Source organism: Pseudochaenichthys georgianus, chromosome 8 (assembly GCF_902827115.2).
Source record: "Pseudochaenichthys georgianus chromosome 8, fPseGeo1.2, whole genome shotgun sequence".
In the NCBI taxonomy this organism is placed as follows: domain Eukaryota; kingdom Metazoa; phylum Chordata; class Actinopteri; order Perciformes; family Channichthyidae; genus Pseudochaenichthys; species Pseudochaenichthys georgianus.
The window spans coordinates 6482590-6507919 of record NC_047510.2 but is presented as its reverse complement, the minus strand read 5'-3'; the positions used below and the strand labels follow the sequence as shown (position 1 = coordinate 6507919).

Below are 25330 nucleotides of genomic sequence, written 5' to 3'. Positions count from 1 at the left end.
GTGTGTGTGTGTGTGTGTGTGTGTGTGTGTGTGTGTGTGTGTGTGTGTGTGTGTGTGTGTGTGTGTGTGTGTGTGTGTGTGTCTGCTCCGTGGTGATGTCTGTACCATAAAATGGACACCAGAGGCCTTGTGCCTATACTACGATTCAGAATTTTCGTTTAGCAAGCTAACTTCAGGGATTTCCGGTCCTACGAAGCTGGTTCACTTTTTAGCAGGCTAGATAACTTATGCTGAGCGGCTAGGATAGGATAGGTTCCAGGATAAGAGATCAACTCAGTGAAAGCACCGCCTGCTGACGAATCAGAGCTCAGTGTGTGGAGGAAATACAGTTTAAACTGCCGTTGCAGGAAAGACGGCCGGCCAAAATCACTGACTGTGTGAACGTGAAAATTAATAGAATATCACCTCCCATCTTCAGAGCAATCTGACTATTATAACATTAGCGTTAAGAAAGCGTAGGCCTACTTAAATATCTGCCACAACATAAGTAACCGGATCAAAGTAACATTACGTACAGTCCACGGCACTGTGAGTGCAGACGTCGATGTGTCCCACTATCATTCATATCACATCATAATGTATCATATATTTCCTTATCTGAGTCAGCTGAGCCGTATCTGGCCGTGCAACACTCACAGTACCACATACTGGCAGAAGTATTATTTTAAGCAACACATTAAGTTGACGAAACACTCGAGACAAATGTAATTAAAGTCAGATCGTGTCTTAGACGGGGCAGTGATATCATAAACCTGTTAATGTACGCATTCAAACACTTGTTCTGTTACCAGCTGTATTCACCTTGCAGGTGCAGCTCTGTGGCTTTGATCCTGGATAAAGTGTTTAAGTCATGGATGTTTAAAGTTTAACTTCTTCATTTTTGACTAATATTATAGTTGACTTTTCATTCAGGAAGTATGACGCTGCGCTGTCAGTGCGCTTCTCCATGTTTGTGATTGGTCGAATGCTCCAGATACCACCCCTTTCATGTGAACGCGCACCTAACTAGATAGGGCACGGCTGGCTTGAGCGATCCACTTGATAACCAGCGTCGTAGGACCGTTTAGCGCAGGGGTCTGCAACCTTTTTGACCAAAAGAGCCATTTTGCTCCTTTTTCCAAAAACATTTTTTGTCTGGAGCCGCAAAACATATTTCATAGTTTTTTATTGTTATATCAGACAGTTTTTTTGCATTTATTATGCTATTTATTACATGATATAAAACTGTTAACCTCTAATAAGAAACAAAGAACTCTTATAAGGAGAATTAAAAATAATACACAGGCCTACTTTAAAATAAATTAAACACAGCACTTGGGGAGTCCTCTGCACATTTGAAGGGAAAAAATATGCCTCTTCCTTCAGACTTTCTTACAGAGTCCCTCCTCCAACACACACGAACGCGCACATGACCAATGAGGGCACGAGATAATTTTGTGCACAGATGGAAGGCTGACAGGCAGGTAGGCCATCCAGTTATTTTAGCCGGGCCGAGGCAGATGATTGGTCGTGCTTTTTACAGCGCTACGGCTTCCACAGATTAATTTTTGTATGTATTTATTGTCAAAGCATTTAATATATTCATTGCTATCGGGACGTTAAGAGCATTCCATGGAATATAACAAAAAGTGTTTTCTGAAATAAATTACATACCCCATTGAATTATGACTGAAGATCGTCAGCTGGCTTCCTCTCCCTGTTGTTCCTCGATACGTAAAGGCTGCACCACCGTTGACAACTTCTCTCTACATATCAAACATACCGGTAAACCAGCATCGTTTGCTGTGAAAGCAGATAACTCTGTCCACGCAGAATTAAATCCTGTGTTCCTCCGGTACTTTTCTTTGATTTATCCATAGTTCGCTCATCGAGCCGGGGGTCAGGTTATTCGCCTCCAAGAAAAGGCGCTCGCGCGGGACCGTAGCAGGATGTGACGCATATTTTAGTTGACCTAATTAAAACCGTTTTGTTTTTTATTTATGTGTCACAGTATCACCTCAAAATACAAGATACGAAACATTTTCAACCATGCAACAAAATATAAATAGTCCTACAAATACTTTTATTTTATTTCCTTCTTATTTTTGTCTAAACTCAAGGGAGCCAGAGCAGAGGGCTTAAAGGGCCGCATGCGGCCCGTGGGCCGCGGGTTGCCGACCCCTGGTTTAGCGAGAGCGCGTATGTTTTGGATTAGGCCAACCGGCTAACTCAAACATATCCAGGTTAGGTTGAACCGGCTTCGTAGTACAGGCCTCTGCTCTGAAGCTCTGCTGTTTGTATCCCACCTGCAGGAAAGCTCCCTCCACCTGCATAATTTCTGTCACATGATTTACAGGAATGAATGGTCTAACAGGGTATAATGCTGTTTTTTGGTTGAAACAACAGGATCTTATTATCAATTGTTCTGCTTATGCCCTGAGATACTATCAGGATTTTATAAATATCTGACACTCGAACCTCCTTCAAAAACGTCACTAGGTGAAAGGGATATAAAGGAAATACACATTTCATTGTGTTGTCACCTAATATCAACAGTGATAACGGGTTTGAATGATGCTTAAATTATATAAAATACTGTACTTTTACATTTATTTTAATGAACAGTAATATGTTCATAGTTGACGTACACAAGAGGCAAATAGTGTTTCTCAGTTTATTTTATGGGGACCAACTGTCAATGATAAAGACCTTTACAGAACTGGGGTATGGTTAAAAAACGACGTGAAAATTGTCAAATCAATTGGCAGTTTTAAAAAGTTGCAACAATAATTTAATATAAGGTCTGAATATTCTTAAAATACCCATAAAATGCCCTTCCAGTGGAGAAAACATGATAGTACCCTTGCAGTGGAAAAAAAACGTAATATAGAACAATTTTATTGGAGAAAACCTGATAAAAACCCAAAAATTGTTATTAAAGTGCCATTGCCAGAATATAAAAATGTATATAGTGCCCCAGTGGAAAAATTACATATAGTTCCCTTCTCTTGGAGAAAAAGTTATGTAGTCATTCCAATGGAGAAAACGTTATTTAGCCATTCCAGTGGAGAAAACTTTATTTAGCCATTCCAATGGAGAAAACGTTATTTAGCCATTCCAATGGAGAAAACGTTATTTAGCCATTCCAGTGGAGAAAACGTTATTTAGCCATTCCAGTGGAGAAAACGTTATTTAGCCATTCCAATGGAGAAAACGTTATTTAGCCATTCCAGTGGAGAAAACGTTATTTAGCCATTCCAGTGGAGAAAACGTTATTTAACCATTCCAATGGAGAAAACGTTATTTAGCCATTCCATTGGTGAAAACGTTATTTGACCATTCCAGTGGAGACAACGTTATTTAGCCATTCCAATGGAGAAAACGTTATTTAGCCATTCCAGTGGAGAAGACGTTATTTAACCATTCCAGTGGAGAAAACGTTATTTAGCCATTCCAATGGAGTGAAAACCTTTCCTTTAGGGAGCACTTCTTTTGATTGGGAAAACGCAATGCACTGCCATAGTATATACTGCTGCGCTACATGCTATTAAACCTTCTGTGAGCTAATGACCCATTCCCTCATGCAGCTGGTGTCATTATTTTTCCAGCCCCTCAGACAGCCTCAGTCCCCCACTGGTTTGACATGTAGAGCTTCACAGTGTATTAGAGAGGGTCTTGACCGAGAGTCGCATGTGCCATTTATCTCATATCCTTTTCATGCTTTCGACACATGAACTTAAAGAACAGACTGTGTTCTTGCTCTCTATATATATATATCCCTTTATGTGACAGGTGCCATTGTAACAAGATAATCAATGTGTTTCTCTGTTGTAATGTAGTGTGTATGATTCTGTCTGTAGGTGTGTGTGAGAGGAGATAACAGGGAACTGTGTGTTAAAGGATTTATATGCACGATTCCATGTGGATTTAATCATGTCCTGCAGGGGAAGTGAACAGAGCACACACCATCTATAGTTCAAACCGGAGAGACGTGATGTAAGAATTACATATTTATTGTTTACACCTCATATGAATGAAATGATTGCCATGATAATACAACAGGAGAATGTAATGGTGTTTGGCGATTAGGCCCCGGTTTGCAGGATAATCATTTAGGAGGGAAAGCACCGCTCCGATGAAATCCCCGGGGTCTAGACACTGGTGGTGGTGCTGAGTAGGTGAGACCGGTCTGAAGAAGGAAGGTTTAGCTTTGTCCTGGAGGAGACTGGAGGCGAGAGGGGTGGAGGCGGGTTGCGGTCATCTGCAAATGACAACTGACAGGGAGGAAGAGCAGGCATTTAAGGAATTTAGCATGTGCAGCTATTGGCTGCTGAAGGGTGACGCCCTCATATTTAATGAGGGGGGAGGGAGCCATCGAGTGACGTGTAAGTGACTCGTGTTAGGTCTTCCTTATTGAACTTGCGCTAAGCTTCATTTTGTTTGTAGTGTGTTTCTTTGAGGATCCACATGGTGATTACAAGACAGGGAACTCTGCTTTGGTGTCTTTTACATTAGATTAGATGAACTTTATTGATGCCAAAATGGGAAAACAGTAGGAAGATACATTATTGAGTTGTTCTCAATAAAACAATATAACATGTAAAAAATAGGCAATAGACCAACAATTCAACAGACTCTGGAATGGAATGGCTGCCCTACATGTATAAATTGAGTTTTAAGACAAGTTTGGAGTGGTCTCTTAATTGTTTTTCAAGTGTGTAAAGTAGTTCCAGTTTTTAATTCAAATCTGAATGGAGTTAGTGAGGGTACACTATGTGCAAAAACGTCATGGTTAATGAAAGGGAGAAACAGAATGTAACCTGCAGTGTTACTGACACAAATACAATGAGACTCAGATGTTTTTTCTGCAGTTTATCACAAATGGAGTGCAATAGAGCCACATTACAGAAGTGATCCTCATTATCTGGGAGAACGGGAGATAATCTGAGCGCCCGCTGTCCCCGAGCTTTGCCTCCTTTGTCTCCTCCTGTGATTTCTTTATTTGAGGAGCTACTTACATGGTAATGATCTCCCTCTGTGTTATCGAGGGAAAATCGTAGTTTCAGACCCGAGGGGTGGGATTAGCTCCACCGCCTGCTGTGAGGAAAGATTTTGAACAGCTTATAAATGAAAGCTATCTATCTATTTTCTATTCTATTTTTCTGCTCAATATACTAATAATATGCGATACAATGTGCAAACACGCTACAACGGCCTAACACATTTCCATTAGGAGAAACGTGCTGCAGTTTTTAAAACGATGCAAATACAAAAACACAAATGTCAAAATACATGCAAATGAAGAAACACCTTGCCAACTTGACGAAAAACATGCCCAGCATTTAAAAAATATTCACCAACTTTAAGAAAAAAGCACAGGGTTTTACTAAAAGCACGAAACGCTGTAAATACAAAACACTTTAAATATAAAAAAATTAGGGCTGTCAAGTTAACGTGTTAATAACAATTTAACGAAAAAAAATTTAACGCCACTAATGTTTTAACGCCACTAATTATTTTAACGTGCGATTAACGCATGTGTATTTGTCCTAGGCCCGCCCCGTAGTTTCAGAGCCCAAAGGCTTGACATTGTTGTTGTTGTTGTTGTTGTTAGTTGGATGGTGGGAGATTCTAGCGAGAGATACGGATACAAAAAAAACAGCAAGCCAAGCTCACAGCTAGGGTTGCAAAATTCCGGGAATTGTCAAAGATGGAAACTTTCCATGGAAATTAACAGGAATAAACTGGGAATTTTCTAAATTGAAGGTTGGCTCTTCATAGGGAACTTAAAAATAGATGGGGAAAGTATATTTTAGCATAATCTTGACTAAAACAAACAGATGCCATTCAAGTACACTTGAATATCCATGCCATAGCACACTGCTTACTGCATGGCTATTGAGACCACACCCCCTACAGGCACCGTGCATTCCTCCATCAAATGCACAGATGATTTCGAGAAGACTGGATCACACTTTTGAGCCCAAAGCACAAGACAAATAAAACCACATCTTTTCATTTAACATTTTGAATGGGACTTTGTGGGGATTTTTGGATGGGGGGTGCATTTTTGTTAATTTTTTTATGGGTGGGATTGGGGGGGATGAGTAATATTTAACTCAACATTCCTGTTTTCGTTCTTCAATTAAACAAATAATTGTTCAATAAAATAATTAAAACGTGTTCTGTTCTACTTCTGCTCTAAAATCTGTTAAAATGTCACGTTTTTTGTTTAATCTTGCATCGAATATTTCCAAAATTCCCCAGCTTAACTTCACATGGAAACTTTCCGGAGATTTACCGGAAATGTTCTGCCCTTTTGCAACCCGACTCACAGCTGATCCTGACAGCCCCGCTCCAGTAGACAGGGTTGGGAGAGAGTGTAAGAGAGAGAGAGGTTCCAGGTTGTTGTGTTGAGAATATTCAGGAGAATATATGTCATTGTTCCAATGATAATAAACAAACATTTGCATAAAGCATATTTGTCCACTCATATGTTGATAAGAGTATAAAAACTTGAAAAATATTCCTCTAAGGTACATTTAGAACAGATAAAAAACGTGCGATTAATCGCGATTAACTATGGACATCATACGATTAATCGCGATTAAATATTTTAATGGACTGACAGCCCTAAAAAAAATGCAAGATGCTGAAAACACAATGGAAACTGGGACACTAAAAAGTGATGCACACAGCTGGGACTGAAGTGTTTGATGTTCAGGGATTATAAAGTTGTCACTGTTTGCAGAGTTAGCCTGTTTCATAACTCTAATTGTTTTGTCGGTATATTTGAAATGAGTTAGCTTACAGCAGATCTGCAATAAAAGCAGAAGGAATCATGACAGTGACAGTTGGCCTCGAACACCACATTTTTAGTGTCCCTATAACCAATGTGTTTTGAGTTCTTGCGGAAAAAAATTGCGGCGTTTTTGAATCCGAAAAACGTCTCTCCATATGGAAGTGTTTGGGGCCGTTGTGACATTTGCCCCTCTCGGCCAACAATGTTTTATGTTCTCCATGTGGTTGGACATTTTTTTCAGTATGTCGAAATTATTCAGCTGCAGCTAACAGCGTACCAGGAGTGTGCAGAGCCTGGGGCTGGGGCTCAAATTCATAAAGAATGTGTGCAAATAATGTAGTAATTGCTCCTGCACCCTTTGAGTCACATACAAGTGGCCTTCTGATGTTAAACTCCAAACTTACTGGTTTTTCTAAATGTAAACATTAATATCTCCAAAATGGCTGAATTGTTTGTTACCAATCAAACTGCATAGAAACGCCCATCCCTCTTGTTTCTTTGCATATTAAAAAGATAACCGTATGTGGAGAGTCACACATGCCCTGGGATCAGAGGCTCGATGCTGCTCTCATATTACATCAGATTGCTCAGGGTTATCAAATCCAAGCGTGCCGCCACATTAGCACTTCTGTGAGGCTGTGATGATAATTAACAAAACTATTGGATGGATAGAAACAAAATAATTGTGCAGCGTTTGCAGCCGCTGCCATGTTAAAAGAAAAAGTGCAATTGTCAAAAAACATGCAGACCTACCTGCGCTGACAAATAGCGTTTTGCTGCTCCTGTGATGTTTACACTAATAGAGAGGCGAAGTCCCTCCCTGTCCGGGGAGCTCCATGGTAGTGATGGAGTGATGGTCACTCTTTTAAGTGAACGGCGGGAGCCGGCTTGCGCCCGCGAACGAGCCATTTTTAGTTTTTATTTGTTAAGTAATACAAGACAGAATGATATGATGATCTCCGCGCTACAGCTGCTCCGTGCATGCGTGCAGTGACATGTAATATCCAAGGATTAGAGACTGTTGGATGCTGCTGTTTTGAGCATTGCAATATATTTATTATATGTTATTCATGATTATCCTTAGGCTCAGCAAAGATGTTATGTCAGCTGTTGCTGTCTTTGTTTCTATAGTTAAGTTATTGAAATAGAGCCCTGCTGTTTTGTTAGGGCCTTTTCTTTAAATATAATGTTCAAATATCGATACAGTAGCCCCTTTTTTAAATGTCTGTGCTTAAGTTTTCATAGGTGTTGCTATCTGCTTTGTGTAGCGTGGTTCTACAAGCAAGTCAGTGCATTCATTGGGTGGTATCAGAGAGTTACACGGGTCTGTAAATGCAATGAAAACCAGAGCAAATCATTTATATTTGTTACGTCCCCCTCTAGGGTGGAGGAAAACAACACACACCAGAATGGATTTGGTAATAATTATAATAGGGTTTAATAAATAACAATGAAGGTGTACAACAAGATGAAACAAAAATAGCCTAAGCCAAACAAAGGAGCCAAAAGGGCACAAATCTACTGCTAGAAACAGAAAGAGGACTCTAAAAAAGGAGCCTAGTTGACACACCTGAGATCACTTCCAGTCAACACTAATTGGAAGGAGGCTGCAGGTAAACGCAGCTTACAAAAGGGAAACAAAACACGCTACTCTAAACACATAACAGAACACGCTACTCTAAACACATAACTAAACACCCCTAACACACAACACCGTTCAGAAGAGTCAAATACTATCTACTAGCTTAAGTTTGATGTGTCCACACAGGAGCAAGATGTGTGAGGCGTCTGATTGCAACAGAGCCTCCCGAGTGATAGCTGTCTCCAGGCTTTGTAGCGTCATCTCTGGCAGGTGTGCGCAGGGATGGCATGGGGATTGGAGCGCGTCGGGGCCGGCATGCTCCAATCAGGGGGCGGAACCAGGAGTTGGTAGCCAATCACGTTGAAGCAACCACACAACTTATTTACATAACAAGATAGCAAAACAGGATTAACAGGACCGGAGAGGCGACAGGCGTCCCCCCCCCCCCCCCCCCCCCCACCTAAAACACAAACCCACAGATTTTGTGAAACTACACACACTAACGATCCTATCTAATAACACACACACACGAATAACACCAACCAACCTGGACATGTCATCGGCCAACACACTCTCTGAGCCCTTTTATATGGCGGGTATCTAACTTGGTAGTCCCGTTCGATCAGAGCCCATTGTGTGAGCCGCTGGCGGTGCCGGTACAGGCGAGTCCATAACATGAAGGGATCGTAGCAAATACACATCACAATTAACCAAAAGCTAGATCCCACACAAATCTCAAGGTACCGTAAGGCTAACAATAGACCGAAGATGACTAACTGATAGCCTAGCAGACACTCTCGGATAACCGGGAGAGTCGGTCTGGCGGGAGGCGTGTCTGAGCCGGCATGTTGCGCTGGTCTCGCGACATCCTCGTGAGAAGGGGAAGCCACATCTTCTGGCTTTTCCTCGGACACAGCTTCATCTGGAAGCATCGGCACAAACATAGTATCAGACAATGTCACATCTGAGTCAGTCTTACGCCCCTGTGCACATGTGACTGCACAACTAGGGAAAATGTGAGTATTTATTACCTCAGGTGACCCTGCGGACTGAGGGCCGTCCTTTACTTCCAGTGCAGGAGTCACCTTACCACCCGCAATATCGTTTCCCATCAAGAATACTATACCTCGTATAGGTAACGCGGGACACACAGCAACAGGGGGAAAAAAACGGTGACTAATCTTGACTGCACATGTACAGTGTGTACGGGCCGTGGAACCGTCTCAGCACCAGCGCGACTGGGACGAGCATCTGCCCCTTGTGCTCATGGCATGTCGCTCTGCAGTCCAGGAGTCCTCAGCCTGTTCTCCTGCCCTCCTCATGTTGGGGAGAGAGCTTTGAACCCCTGCTGTTTTGGCGTTTGGTCAGCCGCCAGATTCCCTGGACTCGCCTCCAGGGCCTGAGTACGCCAGGAGACTTCAGGACCGCCTTGATTCCGCTCAGGCCTTTGCCCGCGATCAGCAGAAAAGTGCTGGAGTGAAACAGAAACGGAACTATGACACCAGGACAAGAGGGCAGCACTTCCGGGCCGGGGAACTGGTCTGGGTCTACAGCCCACAACGGAAGAAAGGCCGGTGCCCAAAACTGGACAGCCAGTGGGTTGGTCCCTGCAGAGTACTGGAGAGGATGGGGGAAGTGGTCTACAGGGTGCAGCTGCCTCCCAAGGGGAGAAGAGTTGTGCTCCACAGAGACAGGTTGGCTCCTTACAGAGGAGTCGCTTCCCCACATGCCCAAGGGACACCGGGGCCCACAGCCTCCCCCTCGACACCTCCACTCAGGTCCCCCGGCGGGCAGAGCAGCAGCCCCCCGTCAGTGTCCGAGTTTCCTCCCACTTTCTTCCCTTTTTCCCCGCCTGGATCAGAACCGGCACCCCCTGTCCCCAGCCCCCCTGCCGAGAAGGCAGACACGACCCCGAGTCGGTTCAGAGACTGTGTGTGGTAGTTAGAGTGTATAGTGAGACCGCTCGTTTCCTGTAGAGGGCAAGAATGCGCCCTGGTCTCACCGGAAGGGATGGTAGTCCACCCAGACCTTCCAAGTCAACTAACAGTGTTTAGCTATAGTGTTTGTGCTAGGTTTTATTTGTTCCTCGTGGGCGAGGAACTTTGTAGTAGGGGGGCAGTGTAGCGACCCTGTATAGGGTGCTGAGTGTGTCACTCAAGCATCCCCCGTCTCTCTGCCAATCACAGAGCTGCACAGTGATGCTGGTCGAGGTGCGGGCCTGTGGTTTGGGGAGCAGAGGGGGGAGGGCGGGGAAGTTGTGACGTAGACACTACTATATATGGGTGTGAGTTGGGGTGTAGTGTGTGAGGATAAACCTACAACCTGTACATGTAACCTGTGTCCGTGTGTGAACAAAGGAGTTAATAAACCCTCCATAACTTGAAGCCTGTTTCCAACTCCCTTTGTACAACGCTACAGTATTATACAAACATATTGTAGGAGCACAGAAACAGTGTTCAAATTCTGCTTTTACAAACTTATTTTGGTTGTGCATACCTTGCAAAGTAATGTTAGTAGTGTCAAAGGAATGTTTTAATGTGAATATTAATGATAATATTGTAGCGTGTCCAAGTTAATAGTTATTTCAGTTATCAGATGATGTGCACAGTTTTAGTACATTTGTAAACTTATTTAGAAAATGTTGTTGGTGGGAGTTAGGGAGAGACCGCCCCTTCCAGGTGTGTGTGTGTGTATGCGTTTTCCGATGTGTGTGGAGGGAGTACGAGACTGTAGGAGTTGTGTTCGAGCAGTGGTGTAGTGGGGATTTTTTTACTGGGGGGGACGCTATTTTAATTAGCTCCAAACAATGCCACACAAGTGCGCACTCGCGCAGTGCACTCACAAAACGGGCAGACAGGTCCACAGAAACTACCGGTATGCTTAGTCCTACTTTAGTTACTGTACTGCAAAAAGCAGACGGCGCTGCGCTCAACACACACACACACAGACTCAAAACCATGGACACACTGGCACATAAATTACATAAATGTATAGGCCTAAATTGCATAAGCTACAGTATTGCAACTACTGTAAGCAGCTCACACACACACACACACACACACACACACACACACACACACACACACACACACACACACACACACACACACACACACACACACACACACACACACACACACACACACACACACACACACACACACACACACACACACACACACACACACACCTCTTGTTTCCTCCGCCACATCTCCTCCGTCCATACCTCTGGGAAAGGTGAGCTTGAGCTAGCCAGGGGAACGTTGCTAGTGCAGCTAACGTTAGTGCAGCTAACGTTAGTGCTAGCATTATCCACGTCTTTAGGCGGCTCTTCTGATGATGTAGTACTAGTAGCAGCTTCACTTGTAGCTTCGGTGCTGCTAGACTCTTTCTTCTTGTGAATTATATTCTTTTTAGAAAAGAAGTCAAGTAAAAAATGTTTGCCTGCCATTATAGAGCTTTTTCGTTAGCGTTCTTGAGGGAAAGAGCTGCCGCAAAATCGGCGGGCGGCGAGCTGTCTCGCCGTGGGTGTCTCACTGACACACCCCCAGCTCACCGCGGGGTCACGAGCGTGATGACGAATCATACTTTTTGAAGGAAATCGTTTTTATTTTTTATTATAATTACTGTGAAATGTATTATGTTTTTGTCATTATTACAACAAATACACACTTGCAACTGTTAACACTGGCAATCATTTTATATTTATTAGACTATTGAAAAAAAGTTAATGCTCCAAATAAGTCCAACTCCCATTACACCACTGTGTTCGAAAAGTCAAAATGAGTGTTATACTATTGATTGGTTCTGTAAGGCGTGGCTGTGGCCGCCAATACCAGAAAATAAAGAGAACGTTTTCGACATTGAAGGCTCCTGATCTGTGATCTTGAATAGCGGTGAACGCTACAATATGAACAGGCTCTTGCTTGGCCCACTGGTATTGTTTGTTTATTTATTTTGAATATTAACTAGCAACGCCGCCCATGAATTCTGGGCATGTTGAGAGCTGTACATACACACAAGTGGAGTTAGTCGGTTCTGTAAGAGCCAGCATGTGGGACCGGGATTCTGGGATTTGTAGTCTTTCTAGTTGCATATTTTTCATAGTCTTATATTTCAACAGTTTTACAACAAACTGTGACTTTGTTGACATGGAAATAACTCTTTAAGATTGACAAACATCATATGTGTAATTCGGGGAACAATTCAAACGGGATCGAGAGATAATCTTTCTCTCTCCATTGACTTCAATACATAATTTTTCCGAAATAAGGTCCCATGGACCGGAAGTAGATGGGCGTGACTTCTTCTCTCTAGGTAAACAATGTCATACATAGACATTAGGGTAACATTGTCCCCTTTCTAAGCAAATGAGCCTCACTGCAAAAACTGTCTAATTCACAAAGCTCAGCGCCAACTGTCAAAAACAGTTACCGTGAAATGTCATGTTCTTTAGAGAGTTTGTGCCAAGTGATGCACTTTATCTGACAGATTAAATCTTAAATATCGTTTCTTCCTGGCATGTTTAAATTCCTCTGCAACTCACTACACTGAACATTCAAAATGGTTTCCCTCTGTCGGGTAGGATCAAAGGGTACAGATGACCGCGGCCTTTAGCTGGCGCTTTTATCCAAAGCGACTTACAATAAATGCATTCGACCAAGAAGATACAAACTTGAAGAAAACAGAATCATATAAGTACATCAGGCTTCATAGAGCAAAAACATTTCAAGTGCTACTCAACTGGCTTTAGGTAAGCCAGCCTTTGTTAGTATATAAGTGCTTTGTTAGTCATTCTATCGCTCGAAGTGGAGTCGAAAGAGATGCATTTTCAGTCTGCGCCGGAAGGTGTGTAAGCTATCTGCTGTCCTGATGTCAATGGGGAGCTCATTCCACCATTTTGGAGCCAGGATAGCAAACCCACGTGTTTTTGCTGATGGGAACTTGGGTCCCCCTCGCAGTGCGGGTGCAGCGAGCCGTTTGGCTGATGCAGACTGGAGTGCACGTGGGGTGTACGGTTTAACCATGTCCTGGATGTAGGAAGGGCCAGATCCATGTAGAACTAAAAAGAAAGGTGAGACTAATGATGGATACCAGAAAAATATCCCTTTTAAGAAATGTTTAAAACCACAGCAGGATTATTATCATATAGGCGCTTTATTATTATTATTATTATTATTATTATTATTATTATTATTATTATTATTATTATTATTATTCAGTTCATTTTATTTTCCTTATTGTGTTGGACATTCTGTTTTTTTCTCCTACTTTTATTGTTCTTATACATTTGTGATAATATTTCAAACCATGTGATTTTCCATTGATTTGGCATTACTGTATATCATTACTGTTTTCTTTCATTGTATGGCTACACCATTTTCTATATAAATAAGTAAAGGTCTGTCATGAATGAAACGGTGCTTTTATAAATAAAAAAATAAAACTAAATAATATAAATGTGTTCTAGCTCTAACATTACAATTCTCCTTGAATGTAATAATACTCCAAATGAATATATTTACATGCAAATATTAACAAACTATTACCCTAGGTAGGTGCTTATTCCAGCCCTGGATTTACATTATACTGTATGATAGTTGTGTATGTGAGATTATGAATACACACACGTATGTAGGTCACAGTCTCTACCTGCGGTTCAACCTCATTAAAAAAATATCGGCGGAAAAATAAATCTGTCTCTCTGCCACCGCTGCAAATGTCAAAGCTGTTGAGATGAATTTGGGAGTCATTTCTCAGGATCATCTCAGTCCCGCTGATGTTTGATCCTGCGGTCATAGTTTAAAATCCTCTGTCCTGCTGCTTTGTTCTTTATACTGAATTATTTACACACTTATTAACACGTCATATCAGAGAAGATCAGTGAGCCGGGCGGGGGGGGGGGGGGGGGGGGGGGGTCAGGAAACACAGAGGATGTGTAGTAATGTGATTCATTATCATACGTTACCTTTGTATTACTATATTCATTATCAAACACGGCAAACATAGAGAAAATATGAGGTTAGAGTTAGCTTGAATTACAAATGTATTACTTTTTACTGCATTTATCTGATTTAAATATTTAGATTATTTATTCAGACTATATTGAACTAAGAAATTATGATGTTTTATTATAGACTGTTTATTTCTTGTGTCTTAATTTCTCTTATGTACATTGCCTTGTTTTTTATGCTGCTGCAATGCAAACATTTCCCAAATTGGGATCAATAAAGTCTCTATCTATCTATCTATCTATCTATCTATCTATCTATCTATCTATCTATCTATCTATCTATCTATCTATCTATCTATCTATCTATCTATCTTTCTATCTTTCTATCTATATATCTATCAAAGTGCCCAGCAGTAATTACATTTTGCTCTAATTCACCAGCTGCAACATTTGTAACACAATAATGCCTCAATAATTATGGAATAATGATTACTTTTATTGTAGATTATTTTGCAATTTGTCTAGAAGAAAATGTTAGAAAAATATTGAAAAATGTCTTGTTTTGTCAGTCCAAAACCCAAAGGTATTCACTTTAATCTGATATTTAGAAAAAGTGTTTTACTTTCTAATGCACTACATGAATTTCAAACTTGAAGTAACTTTTTCCGTAAATAATATGACTACTAATTTACTAAATAGTTGACAAATAGCTAACCTTTGCTCCACATTGACCATATTTAACATAAAAAACCTCTATTTTTAGACTGAAGAATTACTAGGACTGACTACCTTTCCACCCCTGGTACCCGGACCAGAACCTGCTCACCTGACTTTTCCGTCATAATTAATCTTTTTTTAATGTTTTATTTTCAGGGTCTGAAGCCGATGGATTTCAACGGTCTGTCCGACCCGTACGTCAAACTGCACCTGCTGCCCGGAGCCTGCAAGGTGAGACTCTGATACTCATCAACCTGAACTTAAAGGAATAATTCAACAGAAAATCAAATGATTATATTTCAGTTACCTGACCCCATGTTACTCTTGTGTTTGAGTATTGGAAATGAAATAATTTACATCCTTTTTCACTGATAGTGAAGTAAAGTACTGCCAGTTTCAGATAAGATCATTTTAAAATTCAATCTTCCTCACCCAGCTGCCTGGTGGAGCATACAGAATAACTGGAGAATTGACTGAAAGGATTTCTCTGCTGCTCTGTTCAATATAATTGTTAGCACTTTTCTCTGCTGGTGTTCCCTTTCTTGTATTGTATTATAGTTTCTGTGCATGTAAATGGTCTGCAAAGGCTAACATCCCTGTGTTCCCTCCAGAGGGAGTTTCTCTCCCACACTCTCCCCCCCTGAAACGCCTCCATTGGACTCCTTTGATTACTTCTATAACATAGTGACATCACTGCGTAACACTCGCACTTCTATTGGCTAGCGCTCCAACACATTATACATGATTGGCTAAGGGGCGGGACATCTCACCAATCACAACAGCGCCGGCCAGCTAACCAATCAGAGCAGATTGAGCTCTGGTTTCAGACAGAGGGTGAAAAGAGGTGCTGCAGCACAGGCAGTATGAGAACAATAAAGAGCTTTTTGAACACAGTAGATTAAAGGCACAACATACTAATATGAACCTGAAAATAGAGCACAATATGTCCTCTTTAACAAGTCCAATTATGGCGTTTACAAGAAGAGAAATGTACAGACACAAATAGAGCATTTAACTTAAATAGACACCTTAATGTGGATAATGTATGTTTTATATCCACTTGTCTGAAAGAAGACTTCCATATTATGGAATATTGACCGGAGCATAATAAATCACATTTATGTATGTGTCCTTCAGGCCAATAAGCTGAAGACGAGGACGATCCGTAACTCTCTGAATCCGGTCTGGAATGAAACGCTCACTTACTCCGGGATCACAGAAGAAGACATGCACAGGAAGACGCTCAGGTGTGTGTGTGTGTGTGTGTGTGTGTGTGTGTGTGTGTGTGTGTGTGTGTGTGTGTGTGTGTGTGTGTGTGTGTGTGTGTTTGCACGTGTGTGTGTGTGTGTGTGTGTGTGTGTGTGTGTGTGTGTGTGTGTGTGTGTGTGTGTGTGTGTGTGTGTGTGTGTGTGTGTGTGTGTGTGTGTGTGTGTGTGTTCCCAGTTTGATCAGATCTAATTTCAGACTGATTACTCTTACAGCGATTAATCAGGCTCTGGGACATCTTGACATTCAGATATGAAGCTCAGTTGTCCTCTTCCATTAATGTACCTGTCAGAGCAGGAAAAAGAGTAAATGGAGCTCAGGAGGAAAGTGATCTTTCCCCCGTGTTCTGCATGTAAACACACACAATAACCACCCTTCAGATTGGGTTTAATTGGAGCGTAATCAGAGGTGGCGTTTGATGAAAATTGCTATTTTTAGTGTGGATTTCCAACATGCTGCAGCTCAGTAATGTTGAATTCATGTTTGTTCCCATTGAAGGCACAGAGGGGGGGGGGCACCGTCCATAATCAAAATAAGTGGAATAACAGAGCGGAAAGACTTTAATTACGGAGCTCAGGAGCAGACGTTAATCTTAACTAAACATGAGGCAGAGGCAGCGTGAACAAACCTAATGGAAACATATTATATATATGAATCAATTGACAGAAATATTAGAAACACTTGGCTTCCGTACATATACACAGTTTGCACGTACACATACACAAACACACTTACCGACAACGGCGACCCTCGTGCCAAACATTTATATCCAAGAACTTGTAACACTCACATGTTAGTTACATATTTTGTATGTATTTTATAAAACAACTGCTAGAACATTCTGGTAAATCTAGAAAATGACAACACAGATAATTTCAGGGTTTAACGCGAGTGTTAAAAGTTCTGCTGCACCGCTAACATGCCAACCCTGTCTCCTAAAAATTACGTTCCCACAGAACTAAACTGCATTCTCAATTACGTTTAGCTAGAAACGTATTTTCTCCCATGTTACGTTCGTTATGAACGTATCTCAAATACATTTATTTTCTACATATCTTTGCCATTTATTGTCTTGCTTATAATAATGTTAATAGTCATTTATAAATATCATTTTAGAGCACACATTTGAAATCAGTAGGCGAGGCTGTAATATTGCCAGCTGTTACTCTCATGAGCAGGCAGAAAATAATAGTTTTAACATGCCGAAAAGCTGCTGTGTTGTTTATTGCACCTCAAACATTAAAACAAATCCAGTTACGTGTTTATGTACTTCCTCTAAGAAGAAAGGACAGTAACAGAAGATCTCTGTGACGCCAGATGTGGTGTTGTTAATGCGATATGATATCCGAAAAACATTTCAGTTTAGGATGGCCGAAGACACTACACTACCCATAATCCCCAGCTATCGTTTTGGACTACAGTCCCATTGACAAACCCCGTGATTCATCTTCAAGCTCTTGGATTGGATGTTGGAGTGGCAGTGCGCCAAGGTTACGCCGAGCGTCAAGCTCTTTGAAATGGAACGAAACCACGGCAGACTATTCAAAACTGGACTCAAACTCCCCCCCAGAACTACACATGCTGGCTATTGGGTTTCGCAACATGTTCTCTATGGCACGTCTCTACTGGGAATTGTAGTTTTAAAAGACGTTTTCGTTTTTCCAAAAATTAGAAGTTGACAGTATTAAACTGTGTACAGCCCTGGAGGTTTAGGCGATAGGAAACACATTGGTGTGTACACATTTAAAACATGTAATTACTACATGGGTGAAAATCGCTTGTATCCATAATGGGCAGCATTAATATATATTCTACTCCACTACAATTCAGAGGTTAACCTGGTATTTTTACTCCACTACATTTACTTTAGTAACTCTGCAGATTCTGATTAATGATGTGAAATATAAACAACCCTTAAAGCAGACTTTAGTTACACCTGAGTACAATTTAGGGAAGGTGATTGTCAAGTGCCAACAATCAGGAGAGATATTTGGTAGTGGGTGCTTGAGAAGACTAAACATTTATCTGCAGATCTCTATAAAGTATATTCATTACTCGTTATTCTCTACTAATAGTTAATTAAAAACTGTATATAATTGCTATTTTGCTCATCCCTTTCAAGATTTCAAGATTTTCAAAGGTTTATTGACATATACACAACTACGGTGTAGTTATGCAATGAATGAAAAACTTGGGTCACAGGTTCCTCAACAGTGCATTACAAGACATCTATAAATATGTGTGTACCTCCACCATTAAACTGTCAAATTCTGCACATTTCTTATTCTATCTACATACATCTTAGTATAATCATATGTATAATATCAGTTAAAATAAGTGCTTCAACATAGTTAATATTGCAGGAAAGCAATACATTAGACGTTAAGTACTTTGTCAGGCTTAATATTTATCTGTAGATAGATACCCCCAAAGTTTTTTTCTTATTTGAAAGAAGACCTTAACCTAAAGTATTCTTAGTTTGTCTGTTTTGCACATCCTCATATTATTATCTTTGTACATCGTGCACTAAACTGTTTTATTGTAGAGATCACTTACAGTATTTTCTTGATTTTTTTATATTCTATACTTCTATCATTGACCTTCTACTTTCCCCCTATGAAAGTATGTACTCTTAATATATTTTTTCATCAAATAACATTATTCAACAAAAATAACATTATCAACAAAAATAATTCAATAACGTGCTTTAACCACTAGGCGGTGCACACAAGGTGCACACAGCATACTAATAATAACGTTGTATTATTAGTGTAGGACACTTATGTATAACATCTTAAGATGTGTAGTTTTATTCATGTTTTTACATAATTTTACAGGATATTGCTATATTATTTATCATGCTTTACTTCTACAATATCTGATTTGTAAAACATCACTGACATAAAGCCATATCCGTCATTTAATGGTAAGCTATTGAAATTGTGATTCCATAGATGTGTCTCCCATCACCCAAATTACCTGACTATTCTCTCAACTCAGTATTTACATTCTTATATTCAAAGAAAATCAGTAATATCTTTAAAAACTACAAGTCCTTTTCTATCAGCTGTGCACCGTTATGGTGTAAATATAACCTATCTACCAATTGGATCAAATATAAAAGTCAGCCGAATTAGTATTGATACTGCAAGGAGACGTATTTTGTGAAAAGAAATGCAAGGTGTTGTTTAATTGTTGATATATTTATGATCCACGTCACATATTCAGTTTTGGCGGCAGTTCTCCTGTTTGTCCAGAAATCTTCTAATCAGGGTTCTATAAATAAAGAATTACGGCAGATGTGTAATATTTAATGCAGCCGAACTGTGTATTACAATGCCGTTATGTGATGACTTCCAAAGAGAAAAGCAAGAACACTCGGAATAAAGTATTATTATTATTTTATTTATTTTTTTCGGATATCATATCGCATTAACATCATATCCCAACATGCATTGCGGATAAACATCCAATCAACGAGCTTCAAGCTGATGATCTTGGGTAATCTGTTCAGTGGGTTTGTGTGTATCCTCAAAATGTCCCTTATAGGCCTACGTCTGTTTCCGGTGACTTTATTTACGGCTAAAAAGCCCAAGATTATAGAATTAAACGAATAAATAAAAACAAGGATAATTGTGTGTTATTGTTGAGTAAATAAGGAAAAAAAGATTTTCAAAAAATACAGATTTCAATATTTTGAGGCTCGAAGCCCCATTTCTTTCCTCACAGACGGGAAAAAAGTCCGACATTATACGATTTAAAATAAAAACATAAAACACTGGCATGTAATTTACGTTAGAATAAATAGAATGGTTTTGAATAATAGATGAGTAAAATCTACGTCACTTTACGGCCCCGCCCAGTTTTGGGGAAACCAACGCTGTCATTTGAACGGCGATCAAGCCTGAAGCCACAGATCTTCTGTTACTGTCCTTTCTTCTTAGAGGAAGTACAGAAACACGTAACTCTGGATTTGTTTTAATGTTTGAGGTGCAATAAACAACACAGCAGCTTTTTGGCATGTTAAAAACTATTATTTTCTGCCTCACTCATGAGAGTAACTGTTACGATTATTGTGTTATGTCACGTTTTCTATGTCTTGGTTTGGGTGTTTTGCTGTTCTCCCTGTCATGTTTTCCTCTGGGTATATTGTCTGGTCCTTTTCCCTGTATTTTTCCTCCCGTCGTTAGTTTCCCTGGTGTGTCTAGTTGTCTGATTGTTTTCACCTGTGGCCCTTGTGTTTCTCCTCCCCTGCCCGGCTGTGTCTCGTCTTGTGATTACCCCTCCCTGTATTTAGTCTTGTCTCTTCCTGTGTTCAGTGTCGGTTCGTCTTGTGATTTGGCTTGTCCTCAGTGAGTGTTCTGTTCTGTCTTTGTCAGTATAGCCTTGAAATAAAGGAATTTCACGTTAATCTGCATTTGGGTCCTACCTGCTTCACACATCGTAACATTAACAGCTGGAGAAATTACAGCCTTGCCTACTGATTTCAAATGTGTGCTCTAAAATGATATTTATAAATGACTATTATCATTATTATAAGCAAGACAATAAATGGCAAAGATATGTAGAAAATAAACGTATTAAGATACGTTCATAAGAAACGTAACGTGGGAGAAAATATGCTTCTAGAAGATAGAAAATAAACGTATTTGAGATACGTTCATAACGAACGTAACGTAGGAGAAAATACGTTTCTAGCTAAACGTAATTGAGAATGCAGTTTAGTTCTGTGGGAACGTAATTTTTAGGAGACAGGGTTGAACATGCAGATAATGAAACGGCAGCGTCTGGTTAAACAAACATTTATTTGAACCGGGACAGTGCACATCGATGAACACTTTAAAACAAAAACTAATTTCTATCCGCAGTCCCCTCACATACAACATATAAGAACATGACATTTATATACATGGCAAAAATAAATACATGACATGCAGAAAGAGCATGAGCAGCATACAAGCATTTACCACATGGCAGTACAATGTAGCAGCTACGACATATAAAGTGCAAGAGGAGATACCCCTGTGTTAAAGTGCATTTAGCACTGATTGCACGTCTGTTTGTTTCTTAACCATTCTTTGAGTTGACCTTTGAAGCTATTGAGAGTGGGACAATCCCGTATATCAGTTGGGAGGCTATTCCACAAAGAGCTGCCTTTAATGGAGAGGACATTTTGTCCAAAAGTGGTCCGTCTGCGCTGCGGTGGACTTCACAGTCTCTTCTGGTTTCTGACCTAGTGCAGCGTCCAGTGTCTTTTTTGCGGATGAATTCCCCTAAGGGAGGGGGGGGCCAGTCCATGTAAACTTTTAAAAATAAAAAAGTTTTAAAAATAAAGCACATACTTTTAAAAGACTTAAAATAGTCAAAAGAAGAAATGGTGTTTATCTAGGAAGGTACCGTGGTGGTATGAATATGTCTTTCTGTCAAACACCTGGATAGCTCTCTTGTACAGCTGTTGTATGGGTTTCAGGTTTGTGGCACAAGCAAACGACCAGTTTGTAAAACAGTATTCAATATGGGATAGAATTATAGAGTGGAGGTATGACTTTGCAGCATTGACAGTTAAGAAAGGTCTAATTTGTGTAAAATGTTGCAAGTTGAATTTAACAGTATTGGATACTTTCTTAATATGTTTCTTAAAAGTCAAGTTCGAGTCCAGTATGACTCCAAGATACTTGAAGTGGGGGATTAGTTCTAATTCTGCTCCGTTTAAAAACAAATTGGATCCTTCGATTTTGACTGGTCGTTTACTGAACATCATGCATACTGTTTTTTTCGTTTAACTGTAAGCAAATGTTGTTCAGCCGGTGTTGAACCTTGTCCAAAGCATTTGAGAGACAGGATGTGATTATTTCAGTATTTTTCCCATGTACAAAGATGACCGCATCATCGGCATACATTTGCACATTCAAATCAGGACATACATTAGGCAAGTCATTAATGTACGGAGAAAACAGTAATGGTCCAAGAATGGAACCTTGTGGAACCCCAACAGGGTTGACAAGGTAGGGGGATTTGGCACCGTTGACCAAAACACACTGTTTTCTGTTCGATAAGTAAGATTTAACCGACTGTATTGAATCTGCCGAAAAGTTGAAATGAGTCAGCTTTGGAAGGAGCACTTGGTGGTCAACTGTGTCGAAAGCCTTCCTGAGATCAAGGAAGACGGCGCCTATGGGCTCGTGTCCAACATACATGTAACCTTTTCCACAAAGACACAGTTAGCTGTCTCAGTGGAGTGGTGAGCACGAACATTGGGTGGAGTGGAGCGATACCTTTATCTAAATGTTTGGTGATTAGTTTTGACACCCATTTCTCAGCTACCTTAGAGACACAGGGGAGGATGCTGATTGGTCTATAATTGGACATTATTGCCTTATCCCCAGATTTAAAGATGGGTGTCACCGTGGCCACCTTCCAGGTTAATGGAACTTCCCTCGTGCTGATAGATTGATTCACTAGCATAGTAATTGGTTTTATTAGACCGTCGATATGTGTCTTTATAAAGTTGGTGTCTAAATAATCTGCATCCCTAGCCTTAGAACCTCTTAACCCTAAGATTATATGTTTTACCTCAGCCTCTGTGATTTCCTCCAGGTCAAAAACTGGATGTGTATCCACAGTCGGGCTAGGTGAGACCCCAGATGGCGAGAAGAGCTTTGTAATGTCCTGAGTACTATTTATAAAATACTCATTGTGAGAGCTGGCCAACACTGCAGGGTCTTTTTATCAGGGCATCATTGATTTTTAATTCAAGAACATTATTTTCCTGTTTGGTTTGTGTACCTAATAGTTTATTTAAGATTTGCCAAACGTTTTTACCGTTACCTTTCGCACCTTCAATTATATTGATGAAAAAGTTAGCTTTGGCCTGTCTTATTGTTTGTGTTACCTTGTTACGAGCATGAGTGCATTTCTGTCTCTCAGTGGATAGTCCGGATTTCAAGCTCTGCTTTAATAGGTGGTCTCTAGATTTCATTAGATTCCTGCACTGTAGATTCAGCGGGGGAAGATGATGTTCTTTCCTGTCCCTAAGGCACCCTCTACTTGAGAAGGAAGACTTTGTATCATTAATTTGAGATATAAACAGATCACTGTTTTCATCAATGTCTTCAGAGGAGAGAGTGTCCCCCAATCAATCATTTTCACTGCATCCATAAAACATTGTTGCAGGTTTTTGGGGATGAAGCGAGAACCGAAGGCAGGGGTTTTAGGTGTGGCTATAAACCTTTTTTTGTGAGTTTCCTCGCAAAAAGAACAAGATTATGGTCAGAAAGACCAGTCAAAAAGTTGTAGGTTTTAACTATTATTATATATATATATGTCAGCTTTGTTTGTAAATAATAAATCTATCATATAATATCTGTTGATGACAACAGTAAATAATGAGTCCTGCAGCATTCTGCATACTAATGTGTGTGTTTGAAGTTGATGAAGAGGAAATACAAATACCTCCTCACTTTATGGCAGCAATTGTATTTCCTCAACAACGCATTTGTCAAAGTTAATTAGTGATGTTTGTGTGAATGTAGCAGAGAGCGTCTCCCTGTTCCTGCTCCACTGCCTCCTCAGAAACATCCTCCTCTGAGACTCACCATGCTTTAAAACAAGAGAAACACATTTGGTGGTTTTACCTCAGACCTGGAAGTGTGTGTGTTGTTCTTTCACACTTTAAGAGTGTTCTGGAAAGAGAGGGCACTTTTTAATTATTTTTCAATTGGCTTATTCATACGGAAGACAAACGATGCTATACTACAATTAAAAAAAATTATTTACCAGTATCATATTTGTATTCCTGAATGTGTATGCAGTTTGTTTCGAATACTAAAATATGATTAAAACTCAATTATACTAAAATCTTGGTGAAACCTGTCTTTCAAAGGATGCACACCAGCTGGAGATGATTATAGTTTGTATTTAAGTTTGGAGAATTTCAATTTCAGATCAAATTTAGCTTCACACAAATTGAACTCAAACCAAAATGTCTCAAATTATGAAGGACAACCTGCCAAAAATAATAAAGTCTTGATAAGTAAATGAATATGCAATTATATGTACCAAAATAATAATAACAACTTAGGCCCTAATTAATCAATACAACAAATATATATTTTATTTTTGTTTCGTATACTTAGTTCATATTTCTGCTTTATTTATTTATTTGACTCTGTATTACTTTTCTTTTCAATGTGTTTTTAGTATTCTTATTAACTTTTACATGTATTTTTAAATTCAGGTATTAAAGTCTCCAGACAGTTAAAAAAAAATACAATAAAAAAAAATAAGAAAATCATGAAATGGATCTATAATATATTAAAGAAAATGTTGCCGACTGGACATTCAAAGGGAAAATAAATAAGAAAAATAAATATATCCATTATGAAAGGATAGAAAGCTGCTGACCTTTGGACACGTTTACCTCAAACGGCATCAAATCTCATTCTGATTCGCTTCATAAATAATAGAAATTCCTGTCTTGTTTCTGCCCATTACTGTTTACTTGTTTCCTTTCTCCCTTCTATTCCCCCTCTCTTCTTTTCTAAAATCTGTTACATTTTCCTTTTCTCTCCTTATTTCCTCCCCTGTTTCCTCTCCTCTCTTGTGTTTCATTGTTCCATATATTTGATTCCTATCACCTTTACTATTGTCTCTCTTGTTTTCTCTTAATTCTTGTCTCTTTGTTTCCTCTCTTCTCTGCTTGTTTCCTTTTGTCTCCTTGTTTTAACCTTCCTGTGTCCTTGCTTCCTTTCCTCCGCAGGTTGACAGTGTGTGACGAGGATAAGTTGACTCATAATGAGTTGATCGGAGAGTCCCGTGTGCCTCTGAAACGTGTGAAACCCGACCAGACGAAACATTTCCACACCTGCCTGGAGCACCCGCCTCCGGTAAACACACACACACACACACACACACACACACACACACACACACACACACACACACACACACACACACACACACACACACACACACACACACACACACACACACACACACACACACACACACACACACACACACACACACACAC

General features: G+C 40.1%; 1 protein-coding gene across 2 annotated transcripts in view; it reads left to right on the top strand.

Moving 5' to 3' along the window:
* Positions 1 to 25330, top strand: part of doc2a (double C2-like domains, alpha) — a 171943-nt gene that overhangs the window by 100149 nt on the left and 46464 nt on the right. For both annotated transcript variants that reach the window (XM_034089111.2, XM_071203940.1), the window contains exons 4-6: positions 15190 to 15264; positions 16171 to 16280; positions 25058 to 25184. In XM_034089111.2, coding sequence (XP_033945002.1) covers positions 15190 to 15264; positions 16171 to 16280; positions 25058 to 25184 — 312 coding nt within the window. The remainder of the gene's footprint in view (positions 1 to 15189; positions 15265 to 16170; positions 16281 to 25057; positions 25185 to 25330) is intronic.